Source organism: Prosopis cineraria, unplaced genomic scaffold, assembly GCF_029017545.1.
Source record: "Prosopis cineraria cultivar Desert tree isolate PC_DT_omini unplaced genomic scaffold, ASM2901754v1 PC11, whole genome shotgun sequence".
Classification (NCBI taxonomy): domain Eukaryota; kingdom Viridiplantae; phylum Streptophyta; class Magnoliopsida; order Fabales; family Fabaceae; genus Prosopis; species Prosopis cineraria.
The window spans coordinates 36676561-36699299 of NW_026555342.1; the positions used below are offsets into that span (position 1 = coordinate 36676561).

At 37.4% G+C, this 22739-nt stretch overlaps 1 protein-coding gene across 13 annotated transcripts in view; it reads left to right on the top strand.

Moving 5' to 3' along the window:
- Window positions 1-22139, top strand: part of LOC129285811 (sphingosine kinase 1-like) — a 35580-nt gene extending 13441 nt beyond the window's left edge. For 6 of the 13 annotated variants that reach the window (XM_054921720.1, XM_054921719.1, XM_054921721.1 and 3 more), the window contains 3 exons: window positions 3357-3653; window positions 21619-21741; window positions 21813-22139. In XM_054921720.1, coding sequence (XP_054777695.1) covers window positions 3357-3653; window positions 21619-21741; window positions 21813-22004 — 612 coding nt within the window. In that variant the 3' untranslated portion in view covers window positions 22005-22139. Of the gene's footprint in view, window positions 1-3356; window positions 3676-8538; window positions 9633-9949; window positions 10021-11057; window positions 11148-20769; window positions 20882-21618; window positions 21744-21812 lie in introns of those variants that run through there. The other 7 variants (XR_008587320.1, XR_008587319.1, XR_008587318.1 and 4 more) reach the window with 7 other exon arrangements.
- The last annotated feature ends 600 nt before the right edge of the window (window positions 22140-22739 follow it).

Here is a 22739-nt window from a genome sequence, read left to right on the forward strand (position 1 = left end):
TTAGGTATTTTCTTGGGTTGGAGGTAGCTCGATCATCTAAGGGCATCAATGTCACATAGAGAAAATACACTCTGGATCTTCTTAAGGAGACTAGTATGATGGGTTTTAGACCTGCAGATACTCCAACAGAGCTTAATTGCAACCTGGAAGTAAAACTTGATGGGAAATCAACCAATAAGGAGAGGTACCAGAAATTGGTAGGAAAGCTAATTTATTTCTCATACCCCGCCAGGTATATCATTTGCTATTGGGGTTGTGAGTCAGTATGCTAGTAATCCATAGAAGGAGCATATGGAAGCTGTCTATCGTATTCTTAGAGACCTCAAGACAACTCCAGGGAAGGGATTATTCTTTTCTAAAGGAGACAGAATGAGTGTAGAAATCTAAACAGATGGAAACTAGAGAATACCTAACACTAAAAATGAAACAGATATAGAAGTTTATATTGATGCTAATTGGGCTGGATCCATTCATGATAGGTGCTCTACTACTGGGTATTGCACCTTTATGTGGGGGAATCTTGTGACTTGGAGAAGTAAGAAACAACCAGTTGTATCCAGAAGCTCAGCGGAATCTGGATATAGGGCCTTAGCCCTTGGAATTTGTGAGGGCATATGGATTGTACAATTACTCAAAGAGCACGGCATAGAACCCTATGCTCCAATTAAAATGTGGTGAGATAGCATGGCTACCTTGAAGATTGCCAACAATCTAGTTCAACATGATCGTACAAAACACGTGGAAATTGATAGACATTTCATTAAGGAAAAAATGGAAGCGAAAGTCATAGATCTCTTCTACATTCCATTAGGAAAGCAAATTGCAGATGTGATGACTAAGCCCCTTGTGTGGAACAAGTTTGATGAACTAGTAGGCAAGCTGGGAATGGTCAACATCTATTTGCTAGCTTGAGCCAGTGTTGAAAGTGGGCCAACTTAACCTAGGCCCATTACCAATTTTCCTCAGCCCTAATTGGTTTTACGGTTAGCATATTTATTTTATTCAAGATATTTTACAGATCTGTAGGTATTTTTAGAATCAGAATATTTGTTATTATCATTATCAGTTATTAGGGCAGATTTAGTGTGATTCTATCGTATCTCTTCCTCTCTATATGTACGCTTCAGACTTTTGAATAAAGACAGACTTCTTGCACTGCAAACTCACATAAACATGTATTTCTGTAATCCTACTACTTAATGTAAGTACTATAGTTGGCTTCTTCCTCCTTCTCATTAGAGATTTCCTTTATTCCCATTTGACAAAATAAATTGGATTTTCTTTTCTTATGATGTTATGAAGAAATTCATTTCCTTGGTTGAAATTTAGTTCATAACCTTTTTTATAATTGCTAGAATGAGTTGCAAACCGAAATTCTTAGATGTTAGACAATTCATAGGAACCAACTTGGCAATATAAAATTGAAGGGATTTTATTAGAGGACATCAGGCCTAGTATCTTGAAGGCCACAGACTACAATAAATGAAAATCTTCCAAATGAAAATGAATAATTCTTGGTAGGTCCTACCATGCATCCACCTTCTATTTATAACTGAGAAATTCATAACACAATAAAAAAATGTAACCTAAATGCTGCCAATATTGTATCAAAACAGCCTGATTTAGGAAATTTGTTGATAAAATCAAGAGAGATCTTCTCATATTTGCTCTCGAGAATAGGTGAGGTTTGGAGTAGACCAGCAAGAACCAAAGTTTGGTATTACTTTGTTCGGACACCATGCAATTCTGCTAAAATATCATTTGTGGCCAACAAGTTCTAATGGGCACTCGAGTGGGAAGGGGAACCTTTCTGGCTTTCTCCAAAAAGCTGTCTATTGATGTAGGATAATCACCCTAGTTAAACAACACATGAACATCCTATACTATTTCGTGTAGGATTTAGGCATTCCATATTATCTAAGCCTATCCCATCCCTGCCTCCCCCCATTTAAAGCACAAAATAGAGCATCGCATTCAAATATTACTGATGAATGTGCCTCGGTAAAGAGCTTGATATGTAGCGATGCATATCTGTTGTATAGAGCTTGCTGTTATCAGTTTCAATAGTTAATTAATTATTATTATTATTAGTATAAATTTGTTGTAAATTCATTACATTAGTTTTTTATTCTTAAATAAAAAATTATACATGGATGTTTAGTTTCTTAAATTTAATACAATTAAATTAAAATTATGCTTAAAATAAAAATTAAATTGCATAAATCTTCTTTACATTTTGCTAAACTTAGACAATTCCCCTCTGCATTTTTTAATAGAAGGGTCTGTTTGATTTGAGAGAAAATGAAAGAAAAAAAATTATTTGTTTTTAGAAGTTTGTGTTTGAAAAATACAATGGAATTGCATGTCATATTGCAAAACTCCAGGGAAGTTGTGTAGTTTACTTTTCATTTTTAAGTGCTATATGTTTAACTTCTGAAAATCAAGGATAGGTTTTTGTATTTCTTACAAATCTCAAGAATTTTATGCAATTTACTGGAATGATTTTCACAAAAGCAAGATATTTAATGAATTTTTGTAGCATGCGCATCCCCTTCTCAATTTAGCCATGTGAGATTTTACGAATAGGCTTTTTGTTATGACTAAAAACTTTGGGCTGAAATGACAAAGGGGATCAGAAATAAAAAGATAGCTTACTGATATGGAGACTGACCTCTATTTTTGGAGTAGGTAATGTAGGAATGGTCAGGGGAAAGGGGATGAAGAGGGAGAAGGAGGGAGAAGAAGAAATAAAGGAGCGAGAAAAAGGAAGAAATTAAGGGAGTGACTATAAAAATTCTTACTATTGTTCAATTCTTCGAAAGGTCAACATCAAACTAACCCTATGGTCTATTTATAGAGCCCCAAGTAATTATTAGGGTAATTTATTATTATTTAAATAGTTATAGTAATCTAACATTAATCTAGTCCTAAAAGATGGGACATAAGATAAATCCTAATAAATACTATCCAATTTCAAATTCAGAATAAATTAAATCCTAAATTTCAAAATAAAGATAATTGCTAAAATTAAAATTACTGAAACATAAAACTGAAATCTAACTAGGTTTCCCACAGTAGGTTTCTTGTATGTCTTGCTTTGTTCTATTTTGTTTGAAGGGTGATTTTGACTCCTCTTTTTCCTGACCGTTGGAGTGGGGGAGCTTGAGATGCAAATGAAATTTTTGCTGTTATTAAATGCCTTTCAGTTCAGATATGTTAAGTTGATGTTTTGAAGTTTGTTTATTATCATCATACTTTTGCAATTTGTTTTCTAAATAATTGATTAAATTTATTTACTTATTGTGTCTTTGATTTGTTGTTTATTTATTGTTTATTCTTCAACTATTTTGTTCTAGGCTCTTAATCGAATTTTCCATTTGAGGCAATACAATGGACGTATTTCTTTCGTGCCTGCACCTGGGTTTGAAACTCATGGGGAGCCTGCTAGCTACCCTGCCAAATCCACTAGCATTGACTGCAAAAGTACATCAACTGAATTGGAACCTATCAAGTTACAGAGTCTTAGGTATCGGGGACCTGACATCAACTTGGAGAATTTGAGTTGGAGAGTTATAAACGGACCATTTATTTCTCTTTGGATGCACAATGTACCTTGGGGTACTGAAAACTTGATGGCAGCACCTGAAGCACAGGTTGGTTGATGTGTCCAAAATTGTAAGTATAGTGTTTCATTGTTTATTGAAGGGGAATTATTGCCTCAACACACTTAGTTGGATAACTTGTTGCAATTTGAATTCAGACTCCCCACATAAAGGTAATATACTGATGGAACTAAGTATTTTTACTGATATATTCTCACTATTTTAGTTAGTTGCAGCCTCTTCAATAGGGGTTGGAAGAGGAAAGTGGATAGATGAACTAGCTATGATTGGCTATAGTGAAAATAACCAAAAATAAATGGGAAAATAGAGCAGAAAATGGAAATGCTTCCCTGACGTGTCAAGAGGTTAGGAGTTTTCCCAGCCACCACTGTCTGATCGGTTGCTTACTGTAGGCACACAACCCTAGATAACTATATCTCTGCTGTCAGCCTTCTGATTCTTCTCCAAGGCCTTAGGCCTAGGTAATTATAGCATATAAACATAGCTTACCCTATACAACCATTGACTTTCTATTAGGGTACTTGTGCCCTATAATACTAATGATATCACCTATTCTGTCACTTGCCCTCAAGTTGGAGCATTGATATTAATCATGCCCAACCTGTTACGTATATTCAACTCGAGCTCCATTTAGAGTTTTTATAAGAATATCACCCAATTGATCTCTATTTCGAACATGGCTTGTGAAGATAAAATTTTCTTGTACCTTATCACGAACAAATGACAATCAATTTTGATATGCTTTGTGCGTTCATGAAATACAAGATTAGCTGTGTAGAGTAGCTTTATTATCACACCATAACTTCGTTGGTAACAAATTCTTGAGACAAACTTTCTTTAGTAATTGAAATATCTATACAACTTGACAAACAGATTGTGCCATGGGTCTGTATTCAGATTTTGCACTAGATTGAGACATCATATATTGCTTCTTGCTTCTCCATGATACCAAATTTCCACCCACAAATACATATTAGCCAGTCATTGATCATCTCGTAGCTTTGGATCTACCATAATCTGCAATATAGAAACGCTCAATATCTGTATGACCATGACCTATGTACAAGATGTTATGGCCTGTAGTTCCCTTTAGGCAACATAAAACATCTTCTAATGCTTCCCATTGATTAATTGTTGGACACCATGAATTGACTAAGCACATTGACCCTAAGTAATATCAGGATGTGGCAATTGGGAGAAAGTAGATTTGCCATGAGGAAAGAAGCCTGTGGGATGAAAATGGGTCTTTACACCAAAGTATAATGTAGATGGGACTTCGTAGAAATATAAAACTCATTTGGTTTCTAAAGGGTAAACTCAAATCTATGACATATACTACACTAAGAAAATTGCTCCAACTCCAAAGCTTGACACTATTATTATCATTAGTTATAAATCTTGGTTGGCTACTTTTTTAATTGGACATCAAGAATGCTTTCCTTAATGGTGACTTAACAGAAGAATTGCATATGACTCTTCCTGATACATGGGAATTAGGAATATAGAAAATTAAACATATATTTAAAATAAGACTTTTTTTGGTTGGTAAACTAGACCTGAAGTTACTATAGCTTAGAGGAAAAAAAAATTAAAAACAAAATTAATGAACATCAAAAGCCCAGATTTTCTATAGTTTTCCTTCAATATAGAAGTCCATTGTCACCCTCCATTTAAAATTGTTGATGCTGAAAACCAATTAGTAGAGGATCCATAATTGTATAATAGGTCCATGCTTCGCCTACCATAAGCCCAACTTCACAAAGCTCCTCTTGGTTATAGGTTAAACCCACTTTAGAATTGTTGGGAAATAACTCATGGAAGGCACTCGAGCAGCTAAAATGCTGTAAAAATGTCCATAATTGCATTTGAATCATACTTGAAACAACGGGCCCCATATATTGGCACTGAAGCATGCTTGTCCAGAGGCCCACGTCAAGCTTCCAATTACTAGTCAAAGGTATTTGCACTATTGGATCATTTTGGGAAGGCACAATTTTGTTGCCTTTAGCCACCCAAAGTAAATTAAATGCTTTTTCATTACCCTTGCTGTCACGTGGGGAACAATTGGAGGAAATCTGGAATACACTTGGCAGTAGCAGCTTTGAGCAACATGATCGTGGAAACACAGCGTAGATGCACGTCGTCCCCACTAAAGTAGATTCCAAAAACTTGAAAAAAAATCCACGACCCGCAACATCCAAACTCGCGAAGCTTGTATGCATATCTGAATTAGAGATCCAAAACCCATTTCCCCAAACATCCACACTGCTTTGATGACCTTGTACATTCATCCTGTTCATTTCACTCTGCAGAGAGATCTCGGACCCAAGAGAAAATCCAAAAAACTCGAATTCTGTAATCTCTTTGCGAACACCACTCAACCCAATGTCTTCAACAGCCCTACCCGACCTGAGAAGTTTTGGAGAGGTAGTGAACCCAATCGAGCGGCGACAGCGAGCAGAAGATTCTGGAGATGCACCCAGCACAGTGAACATTGCGGTGTCATTGAACCTAAGAAGAGAAGATCTTGGAGGCGTGACTACTAGTGAGCTTGGCTCGACACCAAAAACAGCATTTCTGCCCGATTTTGCTCTGTATCGCCTTCGACGTCCGATCAAGAATTCTTTTGCAGTATAATGATTAGAACTCCACCGATGACGGAGACACAATAGAGGACCAACTAAATGAGTTTGATGAGATTTTCCGAAGGAAATCTGAAGTATCTTGCCATTGATGTTGAATTGTCTGAGAACTTGACTGTAGGTGTCGAGTTTCCGATGCAGAAGGGAGACTCCAACATTGCCATTAGAATCGTTGAGGAATCTTCATGCTCTATTTCGGAAATTGGATGATGATGATTGCTTACCTTGTGTAAGGTGCATAATAACAAGTGGTGAAAAACCAACTGAAATACTAAGAAGAGAAGGCCTTAAAATTGGTCATGGAAGCATAGTGCAAAAATCTCTTGTTAAGTAGGTTTGAGTTATCAGTTGCTCCAACTGCTTTAAGTTGATGAGTGTAGATGGGCTCGTTAATACTAGACACTGTCCTGATTCTTGATTTAGGGAGCTAATCAGTGTTGTTGAATGCACATCTTTCTTGATAAAATCACATTCCTCAAACACCGAGTTTTCCATTATTGTTGCATCTTCTATGCATGTAGACTTTGCCAGCTTTGGTTGTTTAAATTTTTGATTGGTAGCTTCTTGAATCATGAACTCCTCTACACTTCTGTGTTCGTCTTTTTCATCTTTGTCAAAGTCATTATCGAGGTTGGTTACATTTGTTGAACCATCATTCTCTATGTCTTGCTTCCCCTTCTGGGTATACTTCTTGTGAAAATCTGCAATATATATGGCGCTAGCTAAACTATTTGGATTGAAGCCTTGGAAAAATCTCTAGAGTTCAGGTTGAAGCCCGTTGATGAAGACCTTGATGGCCGTGGACTTTGGAAGGTATGCATACGGTAAGATTTCTTGGAATTGCTGTGCATACTCAGTCACAGATGAAACGTGCTTCAGCTGTCCTAACTCTGTGGCTGCTGTGAGGATTGTTTTTTTGGTGACTGAAGGTGGAGGAGGAATGGTGGTAGTAGACGCAGATGTCGTCATTGTTGAAGGAGGGTACAAGCGCTGGTTGACAATTAGAGTGAGCTTAGCCGAGATTTCATTCATCTCTTGTGAAATGCGAGACATAAATTGCTTAAAATCAAGGCAGTGCTCTAGTTCACCTCTACGATCGGAGGATCGAATCTCCAGCGGCTCATCCATGGCTAGAGAGGAGGCTCTGGTACCTTTGATAGAGGTAGAAGAGAAAGAGGGAGAAAGAGGAGAGGCAGAAGAAGAATAGAGAGAAAGAGAGAGATTAATTCCATTCATAATAACCCATTACAACCTAAAGGCCTATTTATAGAGAATATACTAAATACCCAAACTACCCTTATATTCCTAATTCCCATGTATCACTTCCTCTTAGATTTGAGAAAACAAGGCAAAAGTAATAAAGTATGTAAACTAAAGAAATCTCTGTATGAGCTAAATCAATTTCTCAGAGTTTGGTTGGATACATTCTTGAAGGCATTGAAAAAAGAGCACCATAAGTAAGGTCAATTTGACCACACACTCTTTGTTAAACATACAACAACAACAACAACAACAAGCCTTTATCCCACTAGGTGGGGTCGGCTACATGGATTGCAAGACGCCATTGTGCTCTATCATTTAACTCTTTGTTAAACATGAAAAAGGAAAAATGGCTGATGGTGCTTTTTCAATACCTTTGAGAATCTATCAAACCATGCACTAGGAGATTGTTTTAGCCCATAAAAGGGATTTTTTGACTTGCAAAACCTATTGCTTTTGCCCTAGTTTTCAAACCCAAAAGGAAGAGTTATATCAACTTCTTTTGCTAAGTCATTGTAGGGGAAAGCATTCTTGATGCACGATTGATGAAGTGGCCAATCAAAATTTGTAGCTAAAGATAATAGAACTCTAATTGTGATTGGCATTAAAGCCAGGGAAAATGTCTTAGTATAGTCTATGCTATACATTTGAGTAAACCCTTTAACAATAAGATGGGCTTTGTATTTTTCCAAGGAACCATCAGCATTATCCTTCAATGTAAAGACCCATTTACATCTTACAAGATTCTTTCCTTGTGGCAAATCAACCTCTTCCCAAGTGTCGTTCACCAACCTATGTGAAATATAATTAATTAGAAAATATCCTTTTCTAATTAATAGGGATATGATTAGACAAGATTATGAGGGTAAATAAGTGATTTGATTTTTTCCGATTATTTCCTTATACAGTCAGCTTTGTAGTCGTGTATATATATTTGCATAATGAAATAATATAAGATTATTATGGTCAAAATACCTTCATGGTATCAGAGCTGATCAACGTTTCTGACCCAGAAAATGCAGACAATAGCGTGCGACTAGCAGAGGAGTCACAGTTGAGCAGCTCGAGACCTTCGTCCATGGGCTCGAGCGCCGAGAACTCCCTATCGTACACCCATGGAGGAACTCCATTCGGGTTGAGTTCTGCTGAAAGGTCCTCTGTTTTACTGGTGTTCGATAAATTCAACGGACATAATTACTGTGAGTGGGCTCAAGCTATACGGCTCGCTATTAGTGGTCGTGGCAAATTAGGCTTCATCACTGGTACTTCTAAGGTACTAAACGAGTCAGACGTAGCAGCCCTGTCGAAGTGGGAGACCGAGAACTTGCTAGTTGCTTCATGGTTGGTCACAGTTCTGACTTCATAGGTTCGACACTCTTTCATGTTTCTGCCTATTGCGAGAGACATCTGGGAAGCTGTTTGAGAATCATACTCGAAGACAGTGCTCGAACATATGAGTAGAAAACTCGAAGTTGGTAGATTAAATAAGTTGAACGTGATTTGACCGAATATTGGTTAGAACTAGTTGCAATATGGTAGGTGATCAACCTCAACATAGAAGAGGAATGGTCCTGTGCCCGTGATGCAGCAAGGTACAAAAAACGAGTTGAGGATGAGCGGGTGTTTCAATTTTTGGCTGGTCTTCATCACTCATTAGATGATGTCTGAAGCAGAATCCTAGCTCACTCGCTATTATCCTCGGCACGAGATGCATTTGGAGAAGTCCGTAGAGAGACTTCTCGTCGAAAGGTGATGCTTACTGACTATGTTCCCGTATCTTCCTCTTCTGAATCTTTTGCCTTGGTAAGTAGGAACTTTGATCAAGGTACGAAAGAGATAAAAGGGAAAATCTTGTGTGATCATTGTAAAAAGACTGGTCACACAAAGGGCAAGTGTTGGGATCTTCATGGGAAGCTTGCTGATTGGAAACCATGCAAGGGTAAGGCACGTGGATATCAAGCTACTTCTGAAAATGCCCTTGACAAATCTTTTGCTATCCCTCAAATGGATAAAGACCAGTTAATTAAGCTCCCAGAGGTGTTAAATACGCTACAACGACCTGAGCAACCATCTCAAAACCCACACACTATTTCTGTGGCTAAGCAAGGTAATAATCATTATGCATTAAATACCTCCTTCCATAAATCCTAATGGATTGTTGACTCTGGGGCCTCAGATCACATGACGGCAGACTCCACATTATTCACATCATATTTTCCATGTAGTGGACATGAGAAAATTGATACTGCTAATGGAATATCTTCCTCTATTGCTGGAAAGGGAAGCATTACTATTTCTGAATTTTTACAACTAGATTCAGTTCTTCATGTTCCATACTTAGCTTGTAATTTGTTATCCATAAGCAAGTTGAGTAAACAAGCTCATTGTTGTGCTCATTTTTTCTCTACTCATTGTATCTTTCAGGATCCCACATCGGGGAAGATGATTGGCAGTGCTGAGAAGTGTGATTGCTATATTACCTTAATGAATCAACTGTGAGTAGTCTTTGGTCTCGTATTTAGTGTAATCTTGTGTTTGCCTTTGAGAATAATGATCTTTTGTTATGGCATAAAAGAGTGGGTCATCCCAATGTCCAGTACTTAAGTCATTTGTTTCCTCATTTTTCATTCAATAACATTTCTACTTTTCATTGTGATACTTGTGAATTGGCTAAACACCATCGTTCTTCACTTCCGCGCTCTGAATACAAACTGTCTAAACCTTTTTCTATCATTTATAGTGATGTGTGGGGTCTTTCTTGTGTTCCAAACCGGACTCAAGCCAAATGGTTTGTTACATTCATAGATGACCATACTCGTGTGTGCTGGGTCTACTTAATAAAAGAGAAATCTGATGTCACATCCATATTTTTGGAATTTTACACCATGATTCTTAACCAATTTCACCCCTCCATTCAATCCTCCAAACTAATAATGGTACTGAATACCTGAATAAAACTATGAGTGATTTTTTGAAAACGAAGGCATCGTCCATAAAACCTCTTGTACAAATACCCCCCAACAAAATGGTATTGCCAAATGCAAAAATAAACACCTATTAGAGGTTTCCCATGCCTTTATGTTTACCACTCATATGCCAAAATTCTTTTGGAGCGATGCCATTCTTATTGCTGCTTATCTCATCAATTGAATGCCAAGTAAAGTCTTATCCTATATCACACCTCTTGATTGCCTACGTGAAATACATTTTCTTTACCATCTTGAAACTAATCTCCCTTTGAAAATATTTGGGTGCTCAGCTTTTGTACATCTTAACCCCACTTCCAAGCTTGAACCTAGGGCCATCAAGTGTGTTCATTGGTTATTCTTCTTCTCAAAAAGGATATAAATGTTTTGACCTCTCTTCCTGATTCGTTAGTCATGATGTCACTTTTTCTTAACATGACTCCTTTTATCCTCCTCCCTCAATTTAGGAGGGGACTTAGCATGAATTTCAGTCATTCTTTGAGTATTCCCCTATTCCATCTGTTGATCTCAACTCTCTTGAGCCAATGTCTGTCTCTTTTATTCAGAAGCAAAGGAAAATGCAGGTATAGAGGACAACAAGGACACAAGTACCACAGAATAAGAGATCATAACCTATAAATGGAAGAAGAAGCAAGGTACTAAACCTCCCACACTTGAGACAATCCTTGATTCAGAACTGATAAGAGATCCTGTAGAAGCAAATGAGAACATCATAGGGCTGTGAATGTCAATAATGATGCCAGGAAAGAATTGGATAGTGATCTGAATTTGCCAATTGCTGTCAGGAAGAAACCTTGATCTTGTACATAGCATCCAATTCAAAAATGTGTCCTATGAAGTTATCTCCCAGGTATCAAGGTTTCATTGCAAACCTAGATGATATTAGTATTCCAAATAATATTTATGAGGCTCTAGAATCACCAAGATGGAGAGAAGCTGTCTTGGAAGAAATGAAAGCATTAGAGGAAAATGGGACTTGGGAAATTGTGAATAAACCAAGGAATAAGAAACTTGTAAGCTGCAAGTGGGTGTTCACCCCAAAATTTAAAGCCGATGTGAACCTCGAAAAGTTGAAGGCCCGATTGGTAGCTAGGGGGTTCACACAGACATATGGCATTGACTACCAAGAAACCTTTGCACCAGTAGCCAAGCTAAACACCATCAGAGTGTTACTATCTATAGCGGCAAACCTTGAATGGCCTTTGCAGCAGTTAGATATCAAGAATGCCTTCTTAAATGGAGACTTGAAAGAGGAAGTGTGTATGACTCTACCTCCTGGTTTTAATCAAGGCAAAGGTGATCAAGTGTGCAAGTTGAAGAAATCCCTGTATGGATTAAAGTCGTCACTAAGAGCATGGTTCGATATATTCTCGCAAGTCTTGAAGTCTCAGGGCTACAACAAGGACTATCGGATCACACTATGTTTGTTAAACTGGAAGGAGGTAAGAGGTGTATTCTCATTGTGTATGTTGATGATATAGTTATTACTAGTGATCACAGTGAGGAAATTATAAAAATTAAGAATGCATTAAGTCAAGAGTTTGAGGTCAAGGACCTAGGAAAGTTAAGATACTTCTTGGGAATGGAAGTTGCAAGATCAAAGAAGGGAATTCATGTATCTCAGCGGAAATATATACTTGATCTCTCAAAAGAGACAGGCATGTTAGGGTGAAAAACTGTTGAAATACTGATTGTTGTTCCAAAGAAGAGGCCAAAGTTCACAAAGAAGGAAGAAAACTCTGATGAAGAGACTAAGAAAATTGAAGACAAGGAAGATAAGGAAAAAGACAAACTAGTTGATAAAGAAAGATATCAAAGACTTGTGGGGAAACTTATCTACCTCTCTTATACACAACATAACATAGCCTTTGCAGTAAGTGTAGCTAGTCAGTATATGTGTGAGCCAAAGGTAAAACACATGGAAGCAGCATGTAGGATTTCGAGATACCTGAAGGGCACCCCTGGAAAGGGCTTGTTGTTTTAGAAACATGAATGGAGAACCATAGAAGTATATATCGATGCAGATTGGGGTGGACATCAACCAGATAGGAGATCTACTTCTGGTTACTATTCATTCATGTGGGGAAACCTGGTTACATGGAAAAGTCAGAAGCAAAGAGTTGTATCTAAGAGTAGTGCTGAATTTGAGTTAAGGGCCTTGCTCAAGGCATAATAGGGGAAATATGGTTGAAAAGAATACTTGAGGAAATACATGTCAGACTAGATCTACCACTGAAATTATACTATGATAACAAGGCAGCTATAAGCATGGCCTTAAATCCAATACACCATGAAAGTTCGAAACATGTAAAAATCGACAAGCATTTTATTAGAGAAAAAGTGGAGCATGGGATCATTTGTTTGACCTTCTTACCAACAAGTCTCCAAGTAGCTAATATGTTGACCAAGGGATTACATATGCCCACATTTGAAAATTGTATAAGCAAGTTGGATATGATTAACATCTATGATCCAACTTGAGGGGGAGTGTGAAATATAATTAATTAGGAAATATTCTTTTCTAATTAATAGGGATTTGATCCTGATTTATAGGGATATGATTAGACAAGATTATGAGGGTAAATAAGTGATTTGATTTTATCTGATTATTTCCTTGTACAGTCAGCTTTGTAATCGTGTATATATATCTGCACAGTGAAATAATATAAGATTATTCTGGTCAAAATACCTTTGACCTGTAATATGTATATCAAGGTTACTAGATCAAATGTATATCAAGATTCAAGGCAATATGTATATCGAGATCAAATTGCTCACCAACCTGTTCAAAAATTAAGGTTCAAGATTAGACTTTTCTGAGGCTATCATTGGTTCAAACTCATTTGGTCCTTTAGGTATAAGGGCTCCTTTGTTAGATTTATGCCTTTGTGAGAAAACCAGCAAATCTTTATTTTTCTACTTTTTTTTTCCATCTCTCCTTGCTTGAGTTTTCTTTTATGATATACAAGGGATGATGATGCCAAGGCAGATGAGGATTTAGGTAATGGTGACTATAATGATGGTAGTGATGGCTTTGTTGGTATAGTCCAATGCTCAAGCAATACCTGTTCTCTATTAGGTTCATGTTTTCGAGTATGAGATTCACACATGTTCTATTAGGATAGAAAGAAGTATCCTTATGAAAGACATTTTGTAATCTTTGGGGAGAAGTATCAAATAATGGCTCTGCTTGGCATTTAGTTAATGAGGTAAGATGTGGTCTAAATGGCATTCCTGTAATAGAACTTTGACACATTGCAAGAAACCATCAGTGCTTTAGCAACTTCAATAATATGCCTATTTTTCCTTTCTGCAATCCTATTTTGTTGTGGTGTATGGGAATAGGTACTTTTATGAATAATACCATGCATTCAAATGAAAATACTCAAAAGTTTGGTTGAAGCATTCGGTACCATTGTCTCAGACTTGTTTCTTCAGAGATAAAACCAATGAAGATGGCGAACTTGGTCATTTTGTTTTGGTGCATTTTTAGAGTATGAGATGGGCCCTGTAGGTCATTGTTGATATTAACAAAAAGCTTGGTGGGTGTGTACTTTGCTCTAAGGCAAAACATAATATCCTCAATTTTAGAGGTTGTTATAGAATTACATACACTAGTTGCATGTTAGTCTTGCCCTAGCATTTTTAGGAAAGTAGAGCCTCATACATTTTAGTATGGCTAATTTTGATTGATGAAATGCAGATTTTAGAGTTATAGACTTTGAAATATGAATACTTTCTTTCCTAACAATAAGAGAGCATGCTTAGAAACTTGAATCAAGATATCCATTAACAATTTTGACTTTCAAGTTCCCAAAAGGTGGAACATAGGTTGAAAATAATTGATGGCATTCGATCATATGACTTGATGCTCCATATTAACAACCCACAATGTTTTGTTTCTCACCAAAGAAAGTTATCTCTTTGTACCAAGATTGCACTCACAGTGTTTGGAAGTTGATCCACAATTATTGAGTAAGACTCAACTTCTAGTGTGAGTTTATTATTTTTTTATCACCTATCATTGAAAGAGTATGAGAATCCTGCTTGTCGTGACTTGGCAACAAATGGACCAATAGCTTCCCATCTGTCAATGCTCCCTGATCTCTTATGATCTCTCTTCGCATTCAACTTTGGCAGCAAACATATTCAGCAAGAGGATCCAAAATTGAGACGACCTGGTCTTGGCTGGAAATGAGTCATCTCCATTAGAGAAAGGAACCATTGCTAGAAACTTCAAGCTACATGTTGTCATGCACTAGGAGACGGCTTTTGATGCAGAACAAGGATTTGGCGTGCGTAGTTCACATGCACTACCGATGACAATGGGCTTCCTAGGTTAGGCCGAGCAGAGTTTGCCGGATCACCTTAGGTTGGCAGTGAGATCCTGTTGTTTCCTCCTTGCTTCACGCACACACATCAAAACATTCTTTAGAGGCTGTTCATAAAAGAGAATTTTTGCACCTCGTTTGGAAAACTAAAAAATCCTAAGTTGAGCCAACCAAACCAAGCTCTGAGACAATGTGGGATTTTTGAAAGAGTATATTTCTTATTGATTTGAATAGTAAGTTAATCTAAAATATATGCACTAAATACTAATGAAAGCTATAAAATTGGAAGATATTTCAACAAGCAAAATAGATTATGTGATGCTAATGAGCCTAGTCCATTAATATGTATGTCAACAGGGGTAGAAAGAATTCAAACAGAAGGGGCAAATAGGGGACCAATTGTGTTTGTTAGAGGAGAGAAGAAAGCTTAGAAAATGATGGATACGGGTGGGAGTAGCTGGATTATGTCTACTTAATGCCATAAGTGAACACTAGTGAAGCAGAATAACGATAGCCAACTGCACCACCGTTACGCCGTCCAACTCCATTAACATGCATGCATCCGTTTTACATAGACATCTCCCTTTTATTGCTTTCAATTGTAATTCCCTTCCTATCCCAATATTATAAATAGGATGCTTTTGTTTGTGTATGGATGAATAGATTTACAGAGAATAAACAAGATTTTTTTTTTTCATTCAGTTTCTATACCATTTTGATATCAGAGCTGGTCCAAAGAGCGAAAGAGTGAGGTAGAGTTGAGGAACTACGTCGAAGAGGAGAGAAGCTCAGAGGAGGAGTCCCTAACTTGTTCGAACCCTGCATTCCAAGTGTTTTTTCTAGAAATTGACAGCACCATCGTGCTCTGGAGGCTCGAAAATGTGGAACTGGAGGTTCCTCGTTGCTAGAAACGTCATGTGCCACCATCGAAAGTCCATGCATTGTTGTCGCCGATCCAAGCGTCGCACACGCCTGCATGAGGTTGAAGACGTTAACATTGTCCACCATGTCACCTGTTCTAACCAATCAATGACACGTCAGACCAACTAGATTCTGACACGTGTCACATTCGCCACGTCATCCTGCCTAGTCAGCCTTATTTTCCAAAATTGCAGTTTGACCCCCAAAACTTTTTGAAATTCTATTTTGACCTCAAAAGTTCTTGAATTTCCATTTTAGCCTAAATCTTTCCAAAAATTTTACCTTGACCATGTAACTTTATTTAAATTCCATTTTGGTCCCCATATTTTCCCAAAATTACACTGATCCATATACTTTTGAAATTTTCCATTTTTACCCCTACTATTTGAAATCCCCATTTTGCCCCTAAACTTTCCAAAATTCTCATTCTACCTCTATATCCTTTCAACATTTCTATTTTATTCCTATATCTTTCCAACATTTCCAATTTGCCCTCAAATTCACCAAAATTCTCACTTATAGGATTTTTCCCAGAAATTCTTTATCCTAGCCCTGACACCTAACAAAATGCCTCCAAGACACAGGAATGTGCTGGAGGTTGAGATGGAAGAGATGAGACGTAGGATGAGAGTTGGAAACTACTGTAGAAATGCAGCGAACTCTGTTGGACAATAACAGAGAAAACCTAGAAGGAGATTCAGGAAGCAGCAGTTCATCATCCACTGATAACCGCCGCCATCTTCATCAACAATTCTGTTTTAATAACATCAAGGTAGACATTCTTGAATTCAAGGGAAGACTTTAGACAGATGAGTTTGTAAACTGGCTTCAAACTGTTAAATGTGTATTTAAATATAAGGAGATTCTAGATGCATGGAAAGTCAAGTTTGTTGCTCTCAAACTCAAAAAACATGCCTCCATTTGGTGGAAAAATCTTAGATGAAAGCGGGAACGTGAAGGGAAGTGCAACATTGAGACCTGAGAAAAAATGAGATGCCAGCTCACCAAAAAATTTCTACCAATTCATTACCACCAGGATAATTTTCTCCAGTTGTAAAATCTTTGACAAAAGTCCTTGTTTGTAGAAGAATATACCAGAAAATTTGAACAACTCATAATGAAGTATGACATTCAAGAGGCGGAGCAAACAAGAGCCTGATACCTTGCAGGCTTAAACACTAACATTAGTCGTCCAATTCAACTTTAGCAGTATCGGACCTTGGATGATGTAATCTATCTAGCCATGCGTGTTGAGAAGCAGACGCCCAAAAGATCATCCTTCTAGCTCACTCCCTCCAGGGGTTATTCAGTTGCTCGTAAGGCGGAATTTTGGCAGACCAACCTCTCAAGCAAGCCGCAAACTAGCGCTATGCACAAGCCACCAGCAAATGCCACTAAGGAATTTGGCTCTAAAGCAATCAAATGCTTTAAATGCCAAGAATTCGGCCACGTTACGGCGAATTGTCCTACCGGGAGGGTTGTCACCATTAAGGAAGGGCACGCGTATGAAGCACCTAAAGAAGATGAGAAGGAGATTGGGTCTGAAACTAATCCAGTATATGATGAGGAGGTTTTGCCTGCGGATCAAGGTGAAGCATTGGTGATCAGATGAAGTCTGCATACAATTGTAGTTAAGGAAGAACCTTGGCTATGACGCAACATTTTTCACACTCGTGTGGCCCAAGGAAAAGTTTGTAATGTCATTATTGGCAATGGAAGTTGTGAAAATGTAGTGTTTGATTGCATGGTCGAGAAATTGAAGTTGCCAACACAAGATTGTCCGTATCCTTACAAGCTTTATTGGCTTAATAAGAGGAATGAGGTAAAAGCTTTTAAATAATGCTTTATGACTTTTTCTATTGGGAACAAGTATTGTGATGAAGTTTTATGTGATGTTCCTATGGATGCATGCCACCTTCTGTTGGGGAGACCATAACAATATGATTGACATGCTATGCATAAAAGGCGTACAAACACCAATTCTTTCACAAAAGATGGCGTCAAATTCGCACTAGTGCTTCTACCGCCCAGTGAGATTAGCCAATCTTTGAGAGAATCTAAGCATTGGTGTCTTTGATGATCAAGGAGGAATTCAAGGTGATAAAGTTTGAGGCGTAAATGATGAGCTTCATTTTGGTGCTTGAGGTGAATGATGAGACTACTAGTGCCCCAAGAGTCATGCCTTTGTTGTTTGAATTTCCAGATGTGATATTTGATTTGATACCACCAGGGTTGCCACCCATGCAAGACATATAGCACGCCATCGACTTTGTTCTAGGAGCAATCATTCCTAACAAGCCTACTTGCAAGATGAGTGCCCAGGAACATGCCGAAGTCTAACGGCAAGTTGAAGAGCTGTTGCATAAAGGGTTGGTTTGAGAAAGTGTTAGTTCTTGTGCTGTACTTGTTCTTCTAGTACCTATGAAGAATGAGAGTTGGAGAATGTGCATTGGATACCGAGCTATCAACAAGATCACTATTAAGTATTGGTTTTCAATACCTCGGCTCAATGATGTTAGACCAGTTGCATGGTGTCACTACCGTTTCCAAAATTGACCTTCGTAATGAATACTACCAAATTAGAATTCAGCCAGGAGATGAGTGGAAGATCGCCTTCAAAACCGGAGATGGCTTGTATGAGTGGAATGTGATGCCTTTTGGGTTGACAAATGCCCCTAGCACATTTATGCTCTTGATGAATCAGATATTGAGACCCTTAATTGGCAAATTTGTTGTTGTGTACTTTGACGATAATCTTATTTATAGCAAGAGTCACGAAGAACACTTTAGATAACTTATGGCAAGTTTTGCAAGCCTTGCGAAAACAAAAGCTTTATGCTAAATTCAAGAAGTGCACCTTCCTCACTAGTGAAGTTGTGTTCTTGGATTACATCATTACCGTAGAGGGTGTTGGAGTTGATCCAAGCAAAGTTGCAGTCATTGATAGCTGGCTAATTTCAAAATCTATTCAAGAAGTTCAAAGCTTTCACAGATTATCTTCTTTCTACAAGTGGTTCATCCACAATTTTAGTTCTATTGCTACACCAATTACAGATTGTACCAAAGGAGATAAATTTCAGTGGACAGAGCAAGCTTATAAAAGTTTTAAAGAACTTAAGAAGATGTTGATCGAAGCTCCTGTCCTAGCTCTTACCAATTTTGATCAAGTGTTTGAAGTTAGTTGTGATGCTTCCAACACTGGCATTGGTGCTGTCCTAAGCCAAGAGGGCTATCCCATCGCCTTTTTCAATAAGAAGCTCAACAATGTTAAGCTTAGGTATTCTATCTATGACAAAAAAATTTATACCGTTGTTCGAGCTTTCCAACATTGGAGTCACTATCTCCTGAACAAAGAGTTCATACTCTTTTCTGACCACGAGGCCCTTAAGTATTTAAATTTTTAGCAGATCAGCCACAAGCATGCACGTTGGAGTGAAATCTTGTAATCTTATCCATTCCTTATTAAGAAGCATAAGGCTGAAACTTTGAACTCTGTAGTTGATACTCTTAGCCGTCAACATGTGCTGCTCACAACAATGTAGACTAAAGTTGGGTTTGACCTTGTCAAAGAGTTGTATCGGGATGATCCTCATTTTTTGAGGAGCGTGGGAAGCAACTAAAGAACAACTTTTCTACCAATACTATAGGCATGAAGGGTTCTTATTTGGTGGAAAGACCCTATGTATTCCCTAGTGTTCATTATGGGAAGCAATAATTTGGTAAGCGCATGACGGTAGATTAGCTGGATATTTTGGACGGGATAAAACAGTTGACCTTGTGAAGAACTTTTACTAACCATGACTTCAACGGGATGTCAACAGGCATGTACAGAGATGCAGAATTTGTCACTTGGCTAGGTCTAAGGGTCAAAATGTTAGGTTATACATGCCTTTACCGATTCCAGAGGCACCTTGGGAAGATGTGAGCATGGATTTTGTCCTTGGCTTACCCTGTACTCAAAGACAGAAAGACTCTGTAATGGTTCATGGATTGTTTGTCAAAAAGAGCCCATTTTGTTCCTTGTCAAAAGACTAATGATCTGTTCAAGTTGCTGACCTTTACTTCAAAGAGATTGTCCGATTCCATGGCATTCTTAGGACGATCACATCTAATTGTGATGTTAAGTTTCTCAGCCATTTTTGGATGACACTAAGGAAAAAGATGAGGACTAAGCTCTAGTTTAGCAGTGCTAGTCATCCTCAGATGGATGGCTAAACTAAAGTTGTAAACAAGATTATTGGTAATCTTCTTCGCAGTTTCGTGGGGAAGAATTTGAAGCAGTAGGACCTCATCCTTGCTCAAGTTGAATTTGCTATAATAACTTTGTCAACCAAGCAACTGGGAAGTGTCCGTTTGAAGTAATTTATGGCACTTGTCCCCTTAGTCCGCGAGACTTGACCCCTTCATTTGATAAGCAGCAATATAGTTCTGATATTGACCAAAGGGCCAAGGAAATTAAAAAGCTGCATGAGCAAGTTTGCGAACGAATCCAAAAAGCAGACCTTGAGATACAAGGCTCAATGCGACAAGTATCGGAGACAACTAACTTTTAATGTTGGAGACTTGGTTTGTATACATTTGAGGAAAGAACGTTTTCCAAAACAACCAAATGCTAGTTGTCTCTAAGAGTTGATGGACCATTTAGGATTGTTCATAAGATCAACAATGCTTATAAGGTTGAATTACTTGGTGCTTATGGAGTTTCCGCAACTTTTAATGTTGCTAACTTGTCGCTTGATGATGATGCTGAATTTGACTTGAGGGTGAGTTTCGTCCAACCTAGGGAGGATCAAACAGAATAACGTCAGTCAGCTGCACCGTTACACTGTCCAACTCCATTAACATGCATGCATCTGTTTTACATAAACGTCTCCCTTTTATTGCTTTCAGTTGTGATTCCCTTCCTATCGCAGTAGTATAAAATATAGATAGGATGCTTTCCTTTGTGTATGGACGAACAGATTTGCAGAGAATAAACGAGTTTTTTTTTTTTTTTTTCATTCAGTTTCTGTACCAACTAGCTTCTCAAAAGCTGGCTTGAGCATGTCGGGTGCTGTTTTATTTGTACACGAAGCACTGGGAGGATGGTTCTCACGAACCCTAGGTTACTGACAGAGGCATGAAACACTCAGCAAACTGATGAAATTTAGAACGATGATGTGTTACCATATACACAAATTTGGTTTGATTATATGTTGTTTATTCTTTCTGAAGAGTGGGGCATATATACAAGAGAGAGGATACATGACTTTAATGTCTCATAATGATGTCTTATCCCTATGATTAAGCTATAATATCTACACAATAATGAAATGAATATTTTATGATCCTGACAGTGTCCTTTTATTTTCTCAATGGTATGTATGTTTTCGTGCCAAGACTAACTCTAGTTGTTCTTTTTGAGTATAATATCAGTGGAGAGTTTCATTAGATACACATCATCAGTATGTTAAGTTATATATGGATGAGGGTAAACTTATGCTAGTTAAGTAGCCGTTAGTGACCAGCGGTTATAAAAGTATGGGTTCAATGCACCTGTCATGTAATCATGAAAATGGAGTTTCCAAGAGAACTAGTAGTTGGAATGAGCATGGCTATAGTACCAATGATGTGGTAATTAAATAATAAAATAAGCGATGATATATAGAACAAATGGGTACAAAATATGATGCTCGGACCGCTGCACGATTGAGCAACTATGAGACTTTGTAATTAGATACTAAATAAGCGATGATTTATGGTTTGTCTTGTACTACATTTAAGATTCATCTGAAGAATTAATGCTTTGAGATATTAATCTGTTATTTAGAGGCATTATTCTCACTCCTGTGTCATGTAAATATGGTGCATGCAGTTCTCAGACGGTTATGCGGACTTAATCATTATCAAGGACTGCCCAAGATTACCATTACTGTCAGTGATGTCTGAGATGAGCAATGGACGTCACGTGAAATCTCCGTATGTCATCTACCTTAAGGTGAGATCACTTTGTTGGATTCATCATGTTTCTTCCATTGCTTATTTTGTTTTAACAGAAGTTAATTGCAGGTAAAAGCTTTGTTCTTAGAACCTGGATCACGCGTGGAGGAGCAAGAGAAGGGAGGGATCATTGATGTAGATGGTGAGGTTCTGGCAAGGGGAAAAGGAACTTACCAGTGTGATAGAGAGACTTTGATGACCTATGATCAACTTCAAGTGATTGTTGATCAAGGTTTAGCTACTCTCTTTGCCCCTGTATAAACAACTTCTCATTTCCTTGGCTCGTTGTGTGGAATTTTATGTGTGGGTGGGCTGAGGGTTAGCCTATTGTAAGTTGAAACAATGACAATTCGGTCCTAAAATATTGAATTAATAATAATTAAGTTTTTGACAAAATTTTTTAAAATTGAGTTACAAATATTAATTTAAACAATTGTAAATTCGTTTGGCAAAAAAAAAAAAAAATTGCAACTTTAAAATTCAATTGCACACAAGGCATTTAACACTAAAATGTAATTCTTAGATTGTATTTTGCCTTTTTGGTTTATGACTGTCTAAATTGATATTTGTAACTTATTTTCTTTTCTTTTTTCTTTTGAAATGTCGGCCCAAACCTAAATGTTATTAATTTAATGTTTGGGGACTTAATTGTCATTTTTTTTGTAATTTTCTAAAGTGTATTTAACTAAATATTTGTTGATATTCCAATTAATATTTTTTTTATCTTATCCTTTTTTTTTTGGGATAATCTTTTGACCTGATCATTATTGCAACTAGTTTCAGTCCGTTTTACGTAACCGATTATGATTACTTTAATTATTTTCAATTTTTTTTGATAATATCTAGACACCTGATTGCACTAAAATTAAAAATAAGGGGGCAAATTGTTGAAAAGTTCTGTTTTAGAAACTTTTTTTCCCTGAAGGACCGAAAATTTGTATAAAGAACAAGGTCCATTGCAAGAGTGAAAAAAGAAAGTTAAATGACAAAATTACT